Below are 16123 nucleotides of genomic sequence, written 5' to 3'. Positions count from 1 at the left end.
CTTTAAAGCCACTACCTGAGGAGGACCTTGGCCCAGGCTCTTTCTGCAGTTAAGGAAGATGCTAAGAAGACACTGATGCAGTTCTCGAAGGATTGCACCCATGACAGCATCAAGAACCCTGCTTGGTGACATCACCAAGGAGTGAATAAATGGCATCTGGAAGAAGTCACTGAAGAGGCGCAGGGGTGGGGAAGGGGCTGGGATTCTGCTTGAGCCTATGGCAGGGACTCTTCTTCCCAGGGCGTGGGGACGCTATCTACACACTGGTGTGAGACACCCAGCAGCACAGGTGTGCAAGCTGAGCGACCCCACGCGGCTGTGGGGCTGCGGTGCGTGTGGCCTCACACCAGGTATGGCGGGAACCGCAGCTCCATCTGGCCCTCGGCCCCTCTGTGGGGACAGCTGGCAGAGGCTGGTCGGGGGGCCCGGGCGCACCATCCTCTGCCTCGCAGGGCGTCTGGTCCATCCTGCAGAGAGTTCTAGGCAATGCAAGGACAGGCTGGTCTTGCATTTTAACCATGAAAACGCTTTATTGAACTTTAAGAGGGGGGAACCGGCCTCCCACAGTGTCCTCCGGCCCGTCCTGGAGCAGCAGCTCTCGGGTTCGTGGAGCAGGCCCAGCGCCATCAGCTCGGCCTCGGGCTCACTGCCAGGTGGCCGCTCGGGGGCCCGGCGTCTGGCCATCCCTGCCACCTCTGGGGCGGGAGGGTGGGACTGGCCCGCCTGCCCCTGCCACCCCCTTGCTGGGGTGGCCTGATGCTCCTAGAGCTGCCTCAGATCACCGATGTGGCCCTGTGGGGCATGCCCAGGCCCCAGGTGGCCACACACTCCTCAGAGAGACCTGGCCCTGCTTTGGCCAGAGACCAGGACTGGCCAGGGACATGGTGGGGTTCGGTCCCCACTGTCTTCATCCCGGCTGGGGGAGCACTCATGGTGCCCCTGTCTTCCCAGGACCTGGGCTCGGGCCAGGCCAGGCCCCTCTGTGGGAGGGGGGCACCGTCCTCCAGGAAGGCCAGCATGAAGACCTGGGGCACGCTGCTGCTGGATGCCGGGCGCTTCAGGGCCGTCGCCCTCTCCATCACACTCCCCTCTAGAGGGTGCCAAGCCTCCAGCTTCCTTGCAGACATGGAGGTCAGGGGGTGGAGGGGACAGTCGAGGCCCCGGGGCAGCTCGCTGGGCCCTGCCAGGGCTTCATCTCCACTGTGCCCTTCACCACCCTGAGAGGGGCATCGGCTGCAGGCGTCACAGGGCAGGAGGGGTGTCCTGGGCCCTGTGGCTTGGTCCTCGTCAGGCTGGATGGGGCCTGTCACTGGGGCCCCAGTGGGGATGCAGGGCTGAGCCTGTCCTGTGGCCCTGGGGGTGGCCCAGGCGAGCAGTAAAGGGAGAGACGCCCAGCGTTCCAGCTCAGAGCCCACGGCTGGGGGCCACCTGTCCGCGGCTTCGTGATTCCCTGGGAGGTTCGGGAGGGAAGTGAAACGCCGTGGCTGCAGCCGATCCCTAGAGCTGTCCTGGGCCGGGGGAAGGCAGGCCAGACCCGGAGCCTCTGGGGCCCCGAGAGAGGTGTGAGCAGCTGTGGGCCCTGTGGAGGCCCCTTCATTCTGTGGCTCCTCGGCCTCGGGGACAACCTGGGCAGGCGAGGGTCCTGGCTGCTCGTGCTCGACGGGTAGGTGGGGGAGGGCCAGCCAGGCCTCACTGGGCAGCTTCTCACAGCCGGGAGAGGCGAGGACAGGCCTGGGCTCCGGGGACGCTCGCTCCAGGCCCAGGGGCAAGGTGGGGAACTCCTCCGGTTTGGCTGAAAGTGAGCAGATTGGGTTAACTTCTGCATCAGGCCATCTGGCCCGTGCAGGGTGGGGCCCCGTGGTGTCCTCATGGCTCCCTGGGTGGCAGCCCTGGCCCAACACCGAGAACAACCGTCCAGGTGCTGATGCCGTGTCTGCAGCATCTGCCCTCACAGCCAGCCCAGCCTGGCTGCCGAAGCTTCTCAGAGCAGAAGAGGAGATGGGGGGAGGCCCTGGGGGCTCCCCACTTTTCACGGCCCCCAGATGGAGAGTCGGGAGGGGACCGGGCCTGTGAGCCCACCTGGGGGAGGAAGGTCACATTTCATCCTCTGCAGCTCCACCATCGAGGCCTGGAGGTGCCTGAGCACCGCGTCATCCTCCAGGGCCCAGGGCTGGCACAGCCCGTCCTGCAGGAACTCCCGCAGGCCTTCCAGAGGCAGCTTCAGGAGGCGTTCTAGGCAAGGGGGTGCGCGTCAGGCCAGGGGCTCACCCTGGCCCCCAGGCACCTTGTGTGGACGCGGCTGTGTTCTGGAGGGGCCACCACCCCTGGGGGTCCCGCTGTGCCTAGGAGGGCCACGGGCAGGATCATGGACCAGGACGCCCTCGAGGCTGGGCCCACAAAGGCCCCGCCCCATTCCCACCACTTCTCAGAGGGTGCCCTGCCCTGGCCGGGCTGGAGCAAGGGCCACCACCCCCGGGCACACTCGGGCTTCACGGGCTCACTTACTTTTGTGCAGTTTGAGCACGGTGTAGGCCATGGCCGTGAGCACACGCTCACCCTCCAAGATGTAAGTGTCCCAGAGCTTCAGGGTGAGGGAGAAGGGGGTCTGTGGGGACAGCAGGCATGAGGGCACAGCTTTAGCAGAGCCACTGGGGTCCCAGCATGGGGTGAGAACCCCTTGTGCCTCTGGTCCCTGCGTCTGACAAGGTCCCGCAGCTCATCTGGGCGGACTCATCCCCATGGGGACATGGCTGCTGGACGAAGGTGCTCCCCGCCAGGCCACACAGGGACCTAAGGGGCTGGCCTGCACGACTGCTGACCTGGCGGGCAACAGGGATGGCCCCCCACCCAGGGGAACACACCTTAAAGGAACAACACTATCTGCAATGTGGGACAAAGGCTCGTCCACACCCTGGGCTGACCCGGCCTTCCCTCCAGAGCCCAGGTGGAAACAGCCCGGCCCCGGAGCCCTGAGGTGCCCATCCTGGAGTGGGATCTGGGCTCCCCGGGAGGGGTCCTGGCCCCATTCACCCCTCAGTAGGGCCTGGCCTGTCTGGGCTGAAGTTGAGCTCGGCCCTCCCTGACGCCGGGGGCAGGGAGCGTCCCAGGACGGGTCCCTGGCAGCCTCACCCGGCCTATGAAGCATTGCAGGAACCACTTGGCCGTGTAGATGCCGGTGCACATGTGCTCCTCGTCCTAAGGGAGGGCAGAGGGCTCAGGGCCTGCCTGGTGCACAAACCTCCCTATGCGGGGCCTTTGCAGCCGCTCCCGGGGGCTGAGTGGTTGCTCCTCCCGAAGCCCCGCTCAGCCCCGGCTGCCCCTGGCCACCGGACGAGCAGGATGAGTCCAAACTCTCTAGGCAGCAGGGGCCTGGCCCCTCCCCAGTCCCCACCCTGGGCCAGCGCCCGGGACGAGGCGGGACGCTCCTACTCACCAGGTGCTGCTTTAGCTTCGGGAGCCCTTTGGTGAGGACCTGCTCATGGTGGGCCTGGAACCTGAGCAGTTTCGGGAACCCCGGAACGAAGAAGCCTGAGAAGCCCCCGGCCCCGCCAATCAGAGCCAGCTCCCAGCGGGGCTGGGCGCTGGCAGGTGCCCCCGCTGAGCCCAAGGCCTCCTCTCACCCGCAGTGACCCCACATGCGCCCACGGCCTCCCTAATGCTGGCTGGACACCCTCTACCAGGGAGCAGAATGCCCTGAGGCCCGGGGTGGCCAGGGACAGGAGCCCCTCACGGAGGCTCACTTGGCTGGCGCCCTGTGCTGGGGGTCAGGCAGATGTCCCTGCCCCGGCATCCCCTCGGCTCCCCACTCCCCACAGCGGGGCCATGGGGGTCCCACATGGCCGGTGATGGGGTGTGCATGGCCATCTCCTGGGCTCGGGAGTCAGGCTGGGGCCTGCAGGAGGGGGAGACGCTGCCATCTGGGCTTTGTCTCGCCGTGGGCATGGAAGGAGGCTGGGCCGGGGGGCAGATGTGAGGAAGGACCAGCAGAGATGTAAGAATCGTCTGACGAGGACAGAGCCGGGGGCCGTGGCTACAGGACCGAGAGGGCGGCATGGGGCTGCAGTGCCCTCCCTGAGGGGACGTGGATGGGGTGGGGGTCCCCAGGCAGCCCTGCTACTGGGGGGCTGTGCAGGCAGACCCTCCTGGGCGCTAAGTCACGTCCAGCGGTCCGCAGCGCCCACCTACCATGCATGGCGTGCCTCTCGCTGACCATGAGCTGGGCCAGCGCCCAGAAGGCGTCCTCCTCGCCCAGGAACATTAGCAGGACGGCCACGACCTCGCTCATGCCCTGGCAGTAGCCCACCTCCTACAAGAGCCAGACCGCATGGAAGGATGACCCGAGGCCGCCTCTCCCTGCCCTGTGCTCCCATCTCAGCGTCTAGGAGCCCCTGGACAGACCCCTGCCCGGCCCAGGCTCTCAGGGCCCAGAGGGGAGGGGAGGCTCGCGTGGGGCCCCCGAGATGTCGGCCGGGAGACCCGCTGCAGCAGCTCCGGCGCCAGCACCACGGCAGCCCCGTGCCCGAGCTCTGGGGTGTCCCCCTGGGGTCCCCTTTCTCAGACGAGGGAGAGGCGCCTCCGTGAGGCCCACCAGGGTGACAGGGACCCGCGAGATCTGGAGACCCCGCCACGACTGCCGGCTGGAGCCTGACCGGGCGCAGGATGGCGGCTGGGCCATACCCCGCTGTGGGCCACCCGTGGAGTCGGCTGAGCTGGTGGTTCTTGAGGGAAAGTTCTGGAAAGGGGAGCAGCCGCCCCGGGAGCCACCTCCCTATCTGCCTCACTCTTAGGGAGTTGGGTTAATGGGGACCTTCGTCCCTGCTGGTTTCTGATGAATAATGTGGTGGCTTCAGGATCAAAACTCAAGTGTGACGACAAAAGCGATGCCCCTGAGGCCCCACACTGACTGGTGACACAGCCCCACCGAGACGGGCGTCCGGCAGCCCCACTGAGCTCGTGGGCCGGGCAGCGCCGGGGGTGAGGGCTCCATTCTGGTCCTGGAAGTGGAGTCTGCGTCCAGCCCCGTCCGCCTCAGCGTCAGGGGAGAGAGCCCCTCGCTGCGTCTCTGTGACCCTGTGAGCTGGAGGCCTGACGCGTGCCTCCTGTCTGGTCACGGACACTCGATTTTAAGAGGCAAGGACAGTGTGGGACCCTGGGCCTGGGGGCGGGATACTCACGGTGTTGTAAACAGAATAGGCTGCGAGCACATGGAACAGGGCTTGCTGCCTAGGAAAGGACGACAGGGGGCGGTGCTGATGCTGTCGGGTTCGTTCTGTGACAAACACCAACAACAGAACAGGTGTGGTTAAGAAGTCAGCCAAGAAGCTGACGTCTTCAGGGCGTCTCCGTGTTTAACAACATTTTGGGGTGAAGTCTACACGCGATGAAATGCAGATACCTCAGGGGGACAGTCTGATGAGTTTTTATCTTCATTCTTTGTCTTTTAGTTTGTGTACGTCAAAGTTCCATCTTTCACCATGCAACATTATTTTGTTTGCTGTTGTCACCTCCCTTCTCCTACAGGACTCATGTCCCCCAGGACCCCTGCATCCCATCTGGGACCCCCTTCTCCCCTGGGATCCCCCATGTCCCCCTGGGGACCCTGCCTGCCCAGTGGCCTCACTTGATGCCATAGCGGTCCCAGTACATGATATGGTTCCGGAATGTTCGGTTCACATCCAGGTCAATCTGTTTGATGTCATCTGAGAACAGCCTGGCCTGCTCCTTCATTCTCTGTGGGGGAACCAGGAGGAGGAGCCGGCATCAGAGACACAGAACACTCCCTGCCACCAGCTGCACCCTGAGCAGAGCGAGCGCTCCTGGCTGGAACCTGAGTTTTTCCGCAGGAACCTCATCTCTGAAGCCAGGGAGGGTCCCAAGTGCCCACCACGCCTGTGAGGCCCACGTGATGCCCAGCAGCCCCGGGGAGGGAACCCCGATGGTCAGCCCATGGGCTCCTCCAAGCCCAGACCCCCACCCATCAAATAGGCAGGTCCAGGCCCCTGACCGCTCTTCCCTGCCCTGCACGGGGGCCTGTCCAGGGTGACAGCGCCTGCCTGGGCTCTGAGCTCGCCCCCGGGAGGCAGCTCCCTGGAACCTGCTCCCAGGGCACCGGCCGCTCAGGGCCCTTGGGAGGCGGGAGGGCGGCTCGGCCTCGGCTCCCTGACACCCGCCTGAGTTCTGCAGCCAGACAGCGAGACGAGGCCACTCTCTCTGCACCCTCTACCTTCACCCGCTAGCTAATTCTGTTCACCACACAGGGATCCAGCACCAGCCCACCTGGCCAACCCTCAGGGCGCTGGGTGACTAGAGGGCTGCGGGGGCTCCAGGCCCGTCTGTGGCACCCGCTCCCATTGCCCTGATCTTAAAACTGCCCAGGGGGCGCACGGAGCCCCATGGCCCTGACACCCCCACTTTCGGCCCCCTGGTTATGGAGGCAGAGAAGCATCCTTGGGGTTCCATGCAGGCCTCCCTGAGCCGCGTGTTTCCCACTTTAAAGCTCCTTGTGCTCAAGTGGAGGGAACGCTTGGCCTCTGCATCTCCCCCTGGACCCACCGACTTTCTACATCAGTTACTCATTCTGACTCGTAGGTGTCTGCAGAATGTCTTGAGTTTCTGTCTGTGATCAGATCACCTGCAAGCGAAGGTCATTTTGTTTCTTATTCATCTGTGTGATGGTTTTTTTTAAATTTTCTTGTCTGACTGTATGAGTTAAAACTGCCAGAGCAATTCTGAATCAGTGGTGACAGCAGATGGCTCCGGTTCATCTGATGTGGATGGAAATGGCTCCAGCATTTCCGGCCCCTCAGAATATTTGCTGTTGGTTTTTCTTCAACAATTTTAGAAATACTCAGTTTATTTCTATTCTTCTATTTCTCATGATTTTTACCAACGGAGAAGTGGCTGCTGAACTGTATTCACTGGCTTTCTGAATCCGCTGATGTCATGGATGACTTTCCCCTTTTACGTGTCCACGTGCGGTTTGGTCCCCACGGGCTGGCTCTGGAAGGCACCGTCCTGGGTCATGGGGTCATTCCTTTGAGATCCTGTACGTCTCCCCTGCGAGGATCATATCTAGACTCGTGCATCCACGGCGAGTGTGCGATGGACGGAAGGTCTTCCCCGGGCACTCTGCACGAGGCTCTGAAGTGGGGCCGAAGCGTCACAAAGATGGAGCGTCCCCTTCGCCCGACCTGAGCCCGGGCCGAGGAGCCGCGTCCACTGTACTGGGAGCAGCGGCCTCCACGGACGGCGCTCTCGGCTCGGCTCCGCTTCTCCTTCACCTCAGGCTTCTCTCCTCCCTGCACACGGGCCAATGCTGCTGGGAAATCCTCTGTTCAAAGGCCGCCCCGAGCCGGGCACGGCCTCCCTGTAGTTCTCTGAGCCCGTCCTGCCTGCGGCCAGGCCCGCTTCCCTGAACGCCCCGCACCCTCCCCTCTCTCCCTTACTCAGGCCCGGGAGAAGTTTAGCTGTAAAACTGGTTTTTCAAAGGACCAGTTCCTGGTTTTATTTATCTTTTCTACATCTTTTGGGTTTCTATTTCATTTTGCATTTTTAAACTCCCTCTTATTCTTTTCCTAATTTTTTAAAAAATTTTAAGGTTGAATACATAGTTTGTTAATGTCTGTTTTTTAGAAAATAAAACACTGTTTTGGGGGGCTTCTCATGGTCTGTTACATAATTTGTCGTTCCAATTTTCATGTCCTTGGGTCTAAAGTTTTGGTGCTATGGTGAACAGGACATTTTTCTTATAACATTTACACAGTAGCTGGTCAATAAGACGATGGTTTCCCTGGTGTCCGTGGCACACTGTGTAATACAAACTACAACCGTGTGTGCTGTGCGGAGTGACCACCTGCTCCTTCAGTCCCCTCTCCTGTGGCCGACTGGGCTCTCGGCTGAGTCCCTCGTGTCCCTACATACGGGCAGCGGCAGCTGTGGGGCAGTTTGTCTGGGTTTTCACCCGAATCCGGCTGCATCTGGCAGGCTCCTGGTCACGAGTTCAGAAGCGGACTCGGCTGTCAGGGGCTCGGGGGAGTCTGGGCAGCTGTGCAGGGAGCCTGGGGGCCCGGATGTGGGAGCAGGCGGGTGCGATGTCAGTGCTGCCCCTCCGCTCCCGGGAAGGAGCTGGCCTCGCCTGGCCCTGCACGGGGCGGCGGGAGGGGTCTGGGCTCAGCCCCCGCTCTTCTCTCCACACCTCCTTCCCTGTCTCCTGCGGGACCACAGGGACACGCTGCCTGCTTGACAACTACAGCCTCCTCTCGTCCTGGTCTGTGGGGCCCTTGGAGGGTCTCACGATTGAGCACGATGCTGGCTGTTGTTCCACAGTCGTCAGCGGATGCACACGTGTGGACATATTCACCACATAATTCCCGGCTGCTTGCTGAACTGTGACCCCATCACACCCCCTCGGGCTGCATCTCCCCGTGTCCAGGCTTTGCTGCGCCGGTCCCACTCAGTCTGGGCGCATCGCTGCCCTGCATAGTCAAGTGTGCACAGAGCCCCCTCCCTGGGCCATGTGACCTGGGGGACCCTCGGGTGGAGACAGGGCTGAGCCTTGGGAACCAGCCGGGTGCCGGGTCCCCGCTGGGGGGACAGGAAAAGACCAGTTCCTGGTCCCATTAAGTCTCTTCCTTTCTACCCAACGGCGCTCCTGTCTGTGATTTCGTGGGTTTGGTTGCTTTCCTCATTTTGTGGGTCCTGTGGGTGTGCTTCCTTGCTCTTTCCCTGGTTTCTGTCCTTTGCTGTGTGACTGTCCCCTACTCAGGGCTGTGGGCCGTAGTTGGATTCATGTGGCGTCTGTCTGTCTCTGGCTCCAGTGTCTGCACTGGGTCAAGCTGAAGGTAATGGAGGCCCAGGCAGTGGGGGGACGGGCAGGGCCTTCCTGGCGGGAGTGTCCTGGGCCCGTGAGTCCAGTACGGGCCAGGAAAGAGCTGAGGCCAGGTGAGAGGGTCCCATGGCGCATGACCACCCGCCGGCTCCCCCAGCTCCTGAAAGGCCGGGCCTGTGGGCGCTGCCTCTGCCGAGTGTGGAAGGGCCGTACCTCGTATTTGCCTTTATTCTCCGCCTTCACCTTCTCCAGGTCCAACAGCAGCGACCACACTCGACCCCGCACCTGCGGGGGGATCCCCTTAAAGACCCGCTTGTGCATCTACGGGAAGCAGAAAGCTCTGGTGACCAGGCCGCAGGGCGACCCCGCGCACGAGATGGAGTGGGAGGCATCTGGAAGATTCTGGCCTCTGGCTCCGTGGTTCTGTGACCAGGACCCAGGCCCAGAAAGGGTTACGGAGGGTCTGGGCAACAACTGACATGGTCCCTCAAACGTCTTTCAGACAAGAGGCAGCTCTGTGCTCTGCTTTGCCGAAGCTGGTGTCCCCGTTTGGCAGACGTTGCTGTCTCGCACAGACACTCACGTATTTGCAGCAAGACCCCTGCCAACGGTTCAGCACCAAGCGTCCTACAGCCACTTTCTCTCATTAACGTCCTAAATTCTCCCGCTGAGAGGGCCAAGCAGCCGCTTTTGGAGCAGGTGATGCAGCAGGAGCGAGTTTACCTGCTCTGCACGCCCTAAATGGCCACAGTTGTTACAAATAAACTTCTCCTCCGCTCTTGTGTATAACGTCTCCACAGGCACCGAGCTCGGGGAGACGCTGCTCTGGGAGTCCCCGCTGTTCTCCAGCGCTCGTGCAAGCGAGAAACCTTTCTCCCCTACTTCTGCTTTGGTGGGCTTTTTGGCTCCGCACTCACCAAGAGACAAACCCACTGGGTTCGGTCACAGTTTCTCGGGAGACAGTGGGTCTACCTAGACCTGGGCCCCGTCTCCCACAACTAGGAGTGGACGAGGCCTCAGGGGACAAGGTGGACAGCGGTCCCGGCTTATCCATCCCATCGGGGCCCTGCCCTGGGGTGGCCTTGGCTCTGGCCTCAGATTCTCTCCAGGTGAGGTGACCCTGTGGGGTGGGCAGGGAGGCTGTGGGCTGCCCTGGGGACACAGGCCCGTGGTCCTTTGGGCTCAGGACAGGGTGCAGCCTGCCAAGCGCTCAGGTCCTACCTTCTTGCTGCCTTGGTACTGCCCCCAGTCCCTCAGCATCTTCAGCCACTTGTCGGCTCGCCTGATGTCTCGGCGTTTGTGCTGGGAAATGAGAAATGGTGGTGAGAGCCCAGCTGCCCGCTTCCTAGAGGGGCCCTAGTGCATCAGGTCACATCAGGTGCCCTGACATGAGGGAACTCAAAGGGGCCAGAAAAGGCGCCGACCCTCTCCCACAGACCCCCGGGCCTGCCCCGGTCCCAGCCTTGAGGTGGGGTCCTGGTGGCTGGCAGGCAGTGAGCCCTAAGCTGGGTGTGAGGTTCTGGGACAGGTGGGTTCAGTAAACAACGTCCCCTCAGGACAGTTCTGGGGTTGGGGGTGGCAGGAACCGCGGGCCTGCACCCACGGCCACCTCCTGCCTGCGCAGCAAGGACAGGCTCTTACCTTCGCCTCCTGGGTGGTGAGGCTGGGCAGCTCCTTCTCACTGGAAGGCAAGAGAAGCAGAGCCCTGAGGCCCTGCACCAGGCCAGGGGCCACAGAAGGACAGGGCCTGCCCCCAGCCCCCAAGTCTGGGCCCTGGATTCTGCGGAGGGAGGGCTGACCTAGGAGGGAGCCCAGACACAGGGCAGAGGAGGGCAGGGCGGCCAGGTGCCTGTGGCTGGAGGCAGAGCCCTCCTTGGGTGCCTGAGAAGGGCCAGTGCTGGTGCGGGGGTGGGCTGCGCCCAGACAGCAGCCCCACAGGAGGTGACCTGCCATTGTCCTGGGGTCGGGCTGGCCTGAGAACCACCGGGTGAGCCAGGGTGCCCCCTGTGGCTATCCTGCTGAGGTCTGCACACCTCCCACAGGGTCTGCCTGTCCAGCGTCCAGCCTGCCTCTCCCTCCCCGGCCGCCCACCCTCCTATCCCTGATGTCACCCATTTCTCGTCGTCACTTCAGCTACTCGGGCCCACCTTTTAACGCTTGTGCTGTCAGAACCTCTGAGCAGGACCCGCCCCTGATGGGTCCAAACGGCTGCTTGTCCACTGGGTGATGGGCAGTGACTGAGGCCCGCGGGCAGCCAGATTGGCCCCACACCATGTCTGCAGCCTCTGGCCCTTCCAGGCAGTGTCACCACATGGCCTGCTGCACCCTCCACCTTCATGCTGCACTCCCACGGCGCCTCCTCTCTGTCCTCCCTCCACCTGCCAGGCTGCTCCTCCACTCTCCATGCTCCACACCCTCCCTTCCCTCCTCTCCTGATCAGGCACCTCCTCGCTGGCTTCTCCCCTGCAGGTCTGACTGGTGGTGTCTCCAGAGAGCACCGCAGAGAACTTGGGGCTGACAGAGGCCCTGGCTCAGGCGTCTCAGGTGAGCGCCTCCCCCGGGCCTTGCCCTGCTCTGGGCTGTCCTCCCCCAGAGAGGAGGCCCCATCCCAGGAGCCCAGCACCTTCGGTCCTGTCCCAGGCTGGCTCCGTCCAGGGGCACATGCCCCACCCAGTCCCATCTCCCTCCAGCCTCCTCTCCTCTCTGTCGCCACCAAGGCCCGGCCTCCATCCCCAATCTCCTCCCAGCCCCAGACCGGGGGTCAGGCCGTCTTCAGCTGCCTTCCAACTCCGCCTGCCTCTGTCCCCTTCCCAGGAGGTTCCCAGGCCAGGTCCTATCTGAACGCGCCCCCTGCCCATCCTGTCAACGCCAGAGGCCACATCCCTGGCTGCCCCTTGTGCCTGTGCCCATGTGGCCGCTACACTGGAACCACCTGTGCCCTTGGAGACCTGCTGGACAGCTGCCCACAGGCTGGGCCAGGCGCCCCTCACTCTGTGGTCACACCCTGTGGAGCCACTGCTGGCCAGGCTGGACGTGCCCTCTGACTGTGGGCGCTGGACACCATCACGCCCTCCCTCATGCAGGCGTGGAGGCCACACTGCTGAGTGTCCCAGCCCGGCCAGGGCCCTGCTCCACCCCTGCCCACCACTCTGAGGCCCCTTCTGGTCTCTCAGCTGGAGCCGACTGTAGACCCTGGACTGCAGTGGGCACCAGGGGACGAGGCTCTGAGCTGGGGAGACGGGTCCTGCCTCCAGAGAGGGGTTTCCACCAACAGAAACCATCCCTGAGATGAAAAGAGCGGGCGTCCAGGTGACTCACTGCAGGAAACCGAGGCGGTCGGTGACCTTGAAAAGGGGCAGCTCGGGGTCTTCCTGAGGATCCACTGGAACCCCTGCCTGGCGTCCCTGCAACCCAGAGGGGGCAACGTGGTGAGGGCGCGCCAGAGCCAGGGACCAGGGGCAGGAGGGCACAGGGCGGCTCCTCCCTCCCCTGTCCTGAGGGAGCTCTGGAACCTGCGACAATGGGCACAGACTGAGGGATGAGGACGCACCTTCCCGAATGGGAGCAGCCTGACAGCCTCCCCTGCTCCTGCTGTGTGATCCCACCTGGGCCCCACCTGCTCCTGGAGCTATGATCCTTATCTGGGACATCAGTGCTCCTACTGTGTGATCCCACCTGGGTCCACCTGCTCCTGCAGTGTGATCCCCACCTGGGCCCCACCTGCTCCTGCAGTGTGATCCCACCTGGGACCCACCTGCTCCAGCTGTATGATTCCCACCCTGGGTCCCACCTGCTCCTGGAGCTGTGATCCTCACCTGGGACATCACTGCTCTTGCTGTGGGATCCCCACCTGGGCCTCACCTGCCTCTGCTCCCTATGATTCTCGCCTGGACCTCACCTGCTCCTGCCGGCCATGGTCTGCCCCCCAGGCCGTACCTGTTCCTAGAGCTCGGATCTCCTCCTGGGCCTCACCTGATCATACTGGGCAATTATTTTTGCTCTTTCCAGGGCCAGCAGGGTCTCTGGGTCTTCCTTCATGTCTAATATGCAAGACAAAAAAATCCAAATGTAGCACTGCACTCAGAGCTTCAGAGAGCAACCTGTGTGCCCCGCTGCCAGCCCCCCGGTCTGTCTGATCAGAGAGCGGGCAAACCCGCAGGCAGGGCGGGCGGCATCCGGCTTGGCGGAACACAGGTTCACACTCACACTTTCTCGCACTCCCGCTTAGGGGCTACCCTCCCAGCCCCCTGGGACTTCTGTCCTCGTGAGATCAGAGTTCTCGTCAGCTTATGAGGAGGGAGAAGGTGGACCCAGGGGCTCAGATGACCTGCTGACCGGCAGCCTGGTGTGCGCGCTCCGGGCCCAGGGTGGCACTGAGCAAAGGAGTGTGCGGCTGCTGGCCGATGATTCCCGCAGGCGCACTGGGAATCCGACTGTGCTCTGAGACACCAAAAGCACAAGCAACACAAGAGCAGATGAGTCAACGGGACGCCAGCAACACGCAAACTGCTGTGCTTCAGACAACACCACCGAGGAGTGCAGAGACGGCCCGCACGAGGAACGAAGATGTCTGCCAATCACCTGTCTGATCAGGGCCTGCTGTGCAGAATATATAAAACTCCCCAACAAACGACAAATAGCCCAATTCGAAAGAGGACAAAGGTCGGAGGGACATTTCTCCAACGTGATGTACAAACGGCCGACAAGCCCGTGAGGAGGTGCTCAACGGCACTGGCCCCCAGGGAAATGCAGACGGAAACCATGAGACCCCACTTCCCGCCCACTGGACCGGCTCTCACCAACAGATGGACAGAACGAGTGTGGGGGGGAGAGGACCTGGAGCCTCCGCGTTGCTGGTGGGAATGTCAAATGGTGCAGCTGCTGCGGAGACCGGTTTTGTGGTTCCTCAGAAGTTACACGTAGAGTTACCACGTGACCCAGCAATTCCACTCCTAGGCACTCGCCCAAGGGAAGTGAACACTGGTCCTCAAGCCAATATTTGCACACGCGTGTTCATGAAGACCTTCTCACAGTTGCAAATAGGTGGAAACAATGTGAGCTTCCATGCACGGATGAAGAAACAGACACAATGGGCTCCACTCTGTGCAATGGAGTCTTACCCACCACAGAAAGGAGTGAAATCCTGCTCCTGCTACAGCACGATGGACACGGTGCTGAGCAAAAGAAGCCAGACACAAAAGACCCATGTTACAGGATTCCACTCACGTGAGATGTGCAGAATAGTCAGACCCACAGAGACAGAGAGGGGTCGGTGGTCGCCAGGGGCTCGTGGAGGGAGAATGGGGGTACCTGCTCACAGGCAAGAGAGTTCTTTATGGGGCCCTGAAATGTCGTGGAAATAGTGGTGAAGGTTGCACAGCTCTTAAATACTCTGAAAACCACTCAACTGCCTACTTTAACAGCTGAGTCTGATGGTTGGTGACGTTAGGAAAAGCTGCTCTCAGAGCTGGGCTCCCACTGGCTCAGCCCCGGGACCGCGACAGGGGAGCTGGGAAATAGCATGGAGACTGAGAGAGCCGTCAGAGGCGCTCCTGGCCACAGAAGCCCCTTTGCTCCTGCCCTCGTAGCTCCTCCCTGGGCCACACCAACCCGGGATGTCCCCACTGTGGGGGTCTGGAGGCCAGAGGCCCCTGGCTCGAGCCTCTGGGAGCTTCCACAGACCAGGTCACACCCGGTCCTTCACAGGACACGAAACTCCCACATTGATGCCATCCACTTAACTGTAACTGGTTCTGGCTGGTGAACGAGCTTAGACAACACCACCAGCCAGTTAGGCGATAGGAGATTGGGTGTGAGGAAAGGATCACATGTCTGACCTCCAGCCACCTCTGTGCCTGTGAGACCTTCTCTCAAGTGGAGGGACCCCGGGTTCCTGGATCTGACTGGGCACCAGAAGGAGGGGCTCCATTTCCCCCTCACATGGAAGGAAAACAGCAGCTGGGACAGGAGGGCCTGTAAGCTTCCAGAACCAGGGGCCAGGGCGATAAGCCTCTAGAGAAGCAGGGACAAGGTGACATTGGGGGAGGCCTCGTGCCCAAGCCCCACCCTGCAGGACAGATGATCATCAGCGGGCTGTGTGTCCAGAGTCACGAGAGGCTGTACAGTGGAAGGCCTCAACACTAGCATCACACAGGGCAGGGGTCAGAGAGAGCAGGTGGGCTTGGCTAGTATCCCGGCTCTACGTCAACTGCAGCCAAGGACAGGGGCGGCGCGGGCAGCACCTCACACGAAATCCGTGGAAGGCTGTCTGAGCCCGGCAATGCATGAGGACTCGGGGTTTGGTGTGACCTTGTCTGGGGTTTGGTGTGAACTTGGGGGCGCTGTCGTTCCCACCCGACAATGGGGCCCCTGGGTCAGCGTGCGGGTCAGCGGAGCTGGGCCCGAGTTAGCCCTTAACCCCTGAAGGTCAAGGGCCCCAGGCGGAGGGTCCCGTCACCACGCAGGGACGGGTCAGGAGGGAGAGGAGTCGATGCTAGTGTTCAGGCCTTTCACTGTACAGCCTCTCGTGACTCTGGACACACAGCCCGCTGATGATCGGCAAAGAACACGGGCGCACATGACCACGGTCCCCTGGGGGATGAGCCCCGTCCCCAGAACCCTGGCCATCCTTCCCTCCTCCGCTCCCCCTGCCTGTTGGCTGTACGTGGAGCCGACTGGCGTCCATGTTGCACACCTCCGTCTGCAACTCAAACTCAGTACAGCACGTTCCCACACCAGCCTCATCCAGCTTCCCCGCGGTTTCCAGTCTGACGACCAAGCAGGCCTCACAGGGCTACGACCTCCACTGGGACCCCACCCTGGCCTCTCACTGCCTGCTCTGGGCCTGCCTGGGGCCTCTGCTCTTCCTCTCTCCTCCTGCTCCATCCTCCTTCACCCTGCCCCTGCATCCTCCTCCACCCTCCTCCGCCTGCCCTTTCTCATCTGCCCTCCTCCTCTCCCTCTCCCTCTCCTCCTCCAACACGCGCCCCCTGCTCCCGCTCTCCTCCATCCTTCCCCACCCTCCTTCATGTCCTCCAGCCTTCCCGTCTGCTTCCTCCAGCTTCACATCCTCTTTCTCCTGGTTCTCCTTCGGCACCGTCTCACCCGCCACCTCCGTCCATCTCGTCCCCCTCCTGGGCCGCCCTCCCCATCCTCTCTCATCACTCCTTGATCCTCCTCTCCCACGTTCGCCATCCTCCTTCTCTCCTCCTCCACGTCCATCCACCATTTCTCTCTCCTACCCCTTGATCTTCCTCCTCCATGCTGCCCAGTCATCCTCCTCCTCCTCGTTTCATG

At 62.3% G+C, this 16123-nt stretch overlaps 1 protein-coding gene across 10 annotated transcripts in view; it reads right to left on the bottom strand.

Moving 5' to 3' along the window:
* Positions 1–505: 505 nt before the first annotated feature.
* Positions 506–16123, bottom strand: part of LOC103567331 (USP6 N-terminal-like protein) — a 23419-nt gene continuing 7801 nt past the window's right edge. For all 10 annotated transcript variants that reach the window (XM_070565802.1, XM_070565803.1, XM_070565800.1 and 7 more), the window contains 13 exons: positions 12800–12867; positions 12146–12231; positions 10469–10508; positions 10049–10129; positions 9041–9148; positions 5621–5730; positions 5175–5223; positions 4186–4306; positions 3434–3528; positions 3130–3195; positions 2506–2605; positions 2080–2232; positions 506–1792 (listed from right to left, as the gene is read on the bottom strand). In XM_070565802.1, coding sequence (XP_070421903.1) covers positions 774–1792; positions 2080–2232; positions 2506–2605; positions 3130–3195; positions 3434–3528; positions 4186–4306; positions 5175–5223; positions 5621–5730; positions 9041–9148; positions 10049–10129; positions 10469–10508; positions 12146–12231; positions 12800–12865 — 2094 coding nt within the window. In that variant the 5' untranslated portion in view covers positions 12866–12867 and the 3' untranslated portion in view covers positions 506–773. The remainder of the gene's footprint in view (positions 1793–2079; positions 2233–2505; positions 2606–3129; positions 3196–3433; positions 3529–4185; positions 4307–5174; positions 5224–5620; positions 5731–9040; positions 9149–10048; positions 10130–10468; positions 10509–12145; positions 12232–12799; positions 12868–16123) is intronic.

The sequence above is a fragment of the Equus przewalskii genome, chromosome 11, assembly GCF_037783145.1.
Source record: "Equus przewalskii isolate Varuska chromosome 11, EquPr2, whole genome shotgun sequence".
Taxonomy (NCBI): domain Eukaryota; kingdom Metazoa; phylum Chordata; class Mammalia; order Perissodactyla; family Equidae; genus Equus; species Equus przewalskii.
Note: the sequence above shows the minus strand (reverse complement) of the source record. Positions and strands in the feature narration are given on the sequence as shown.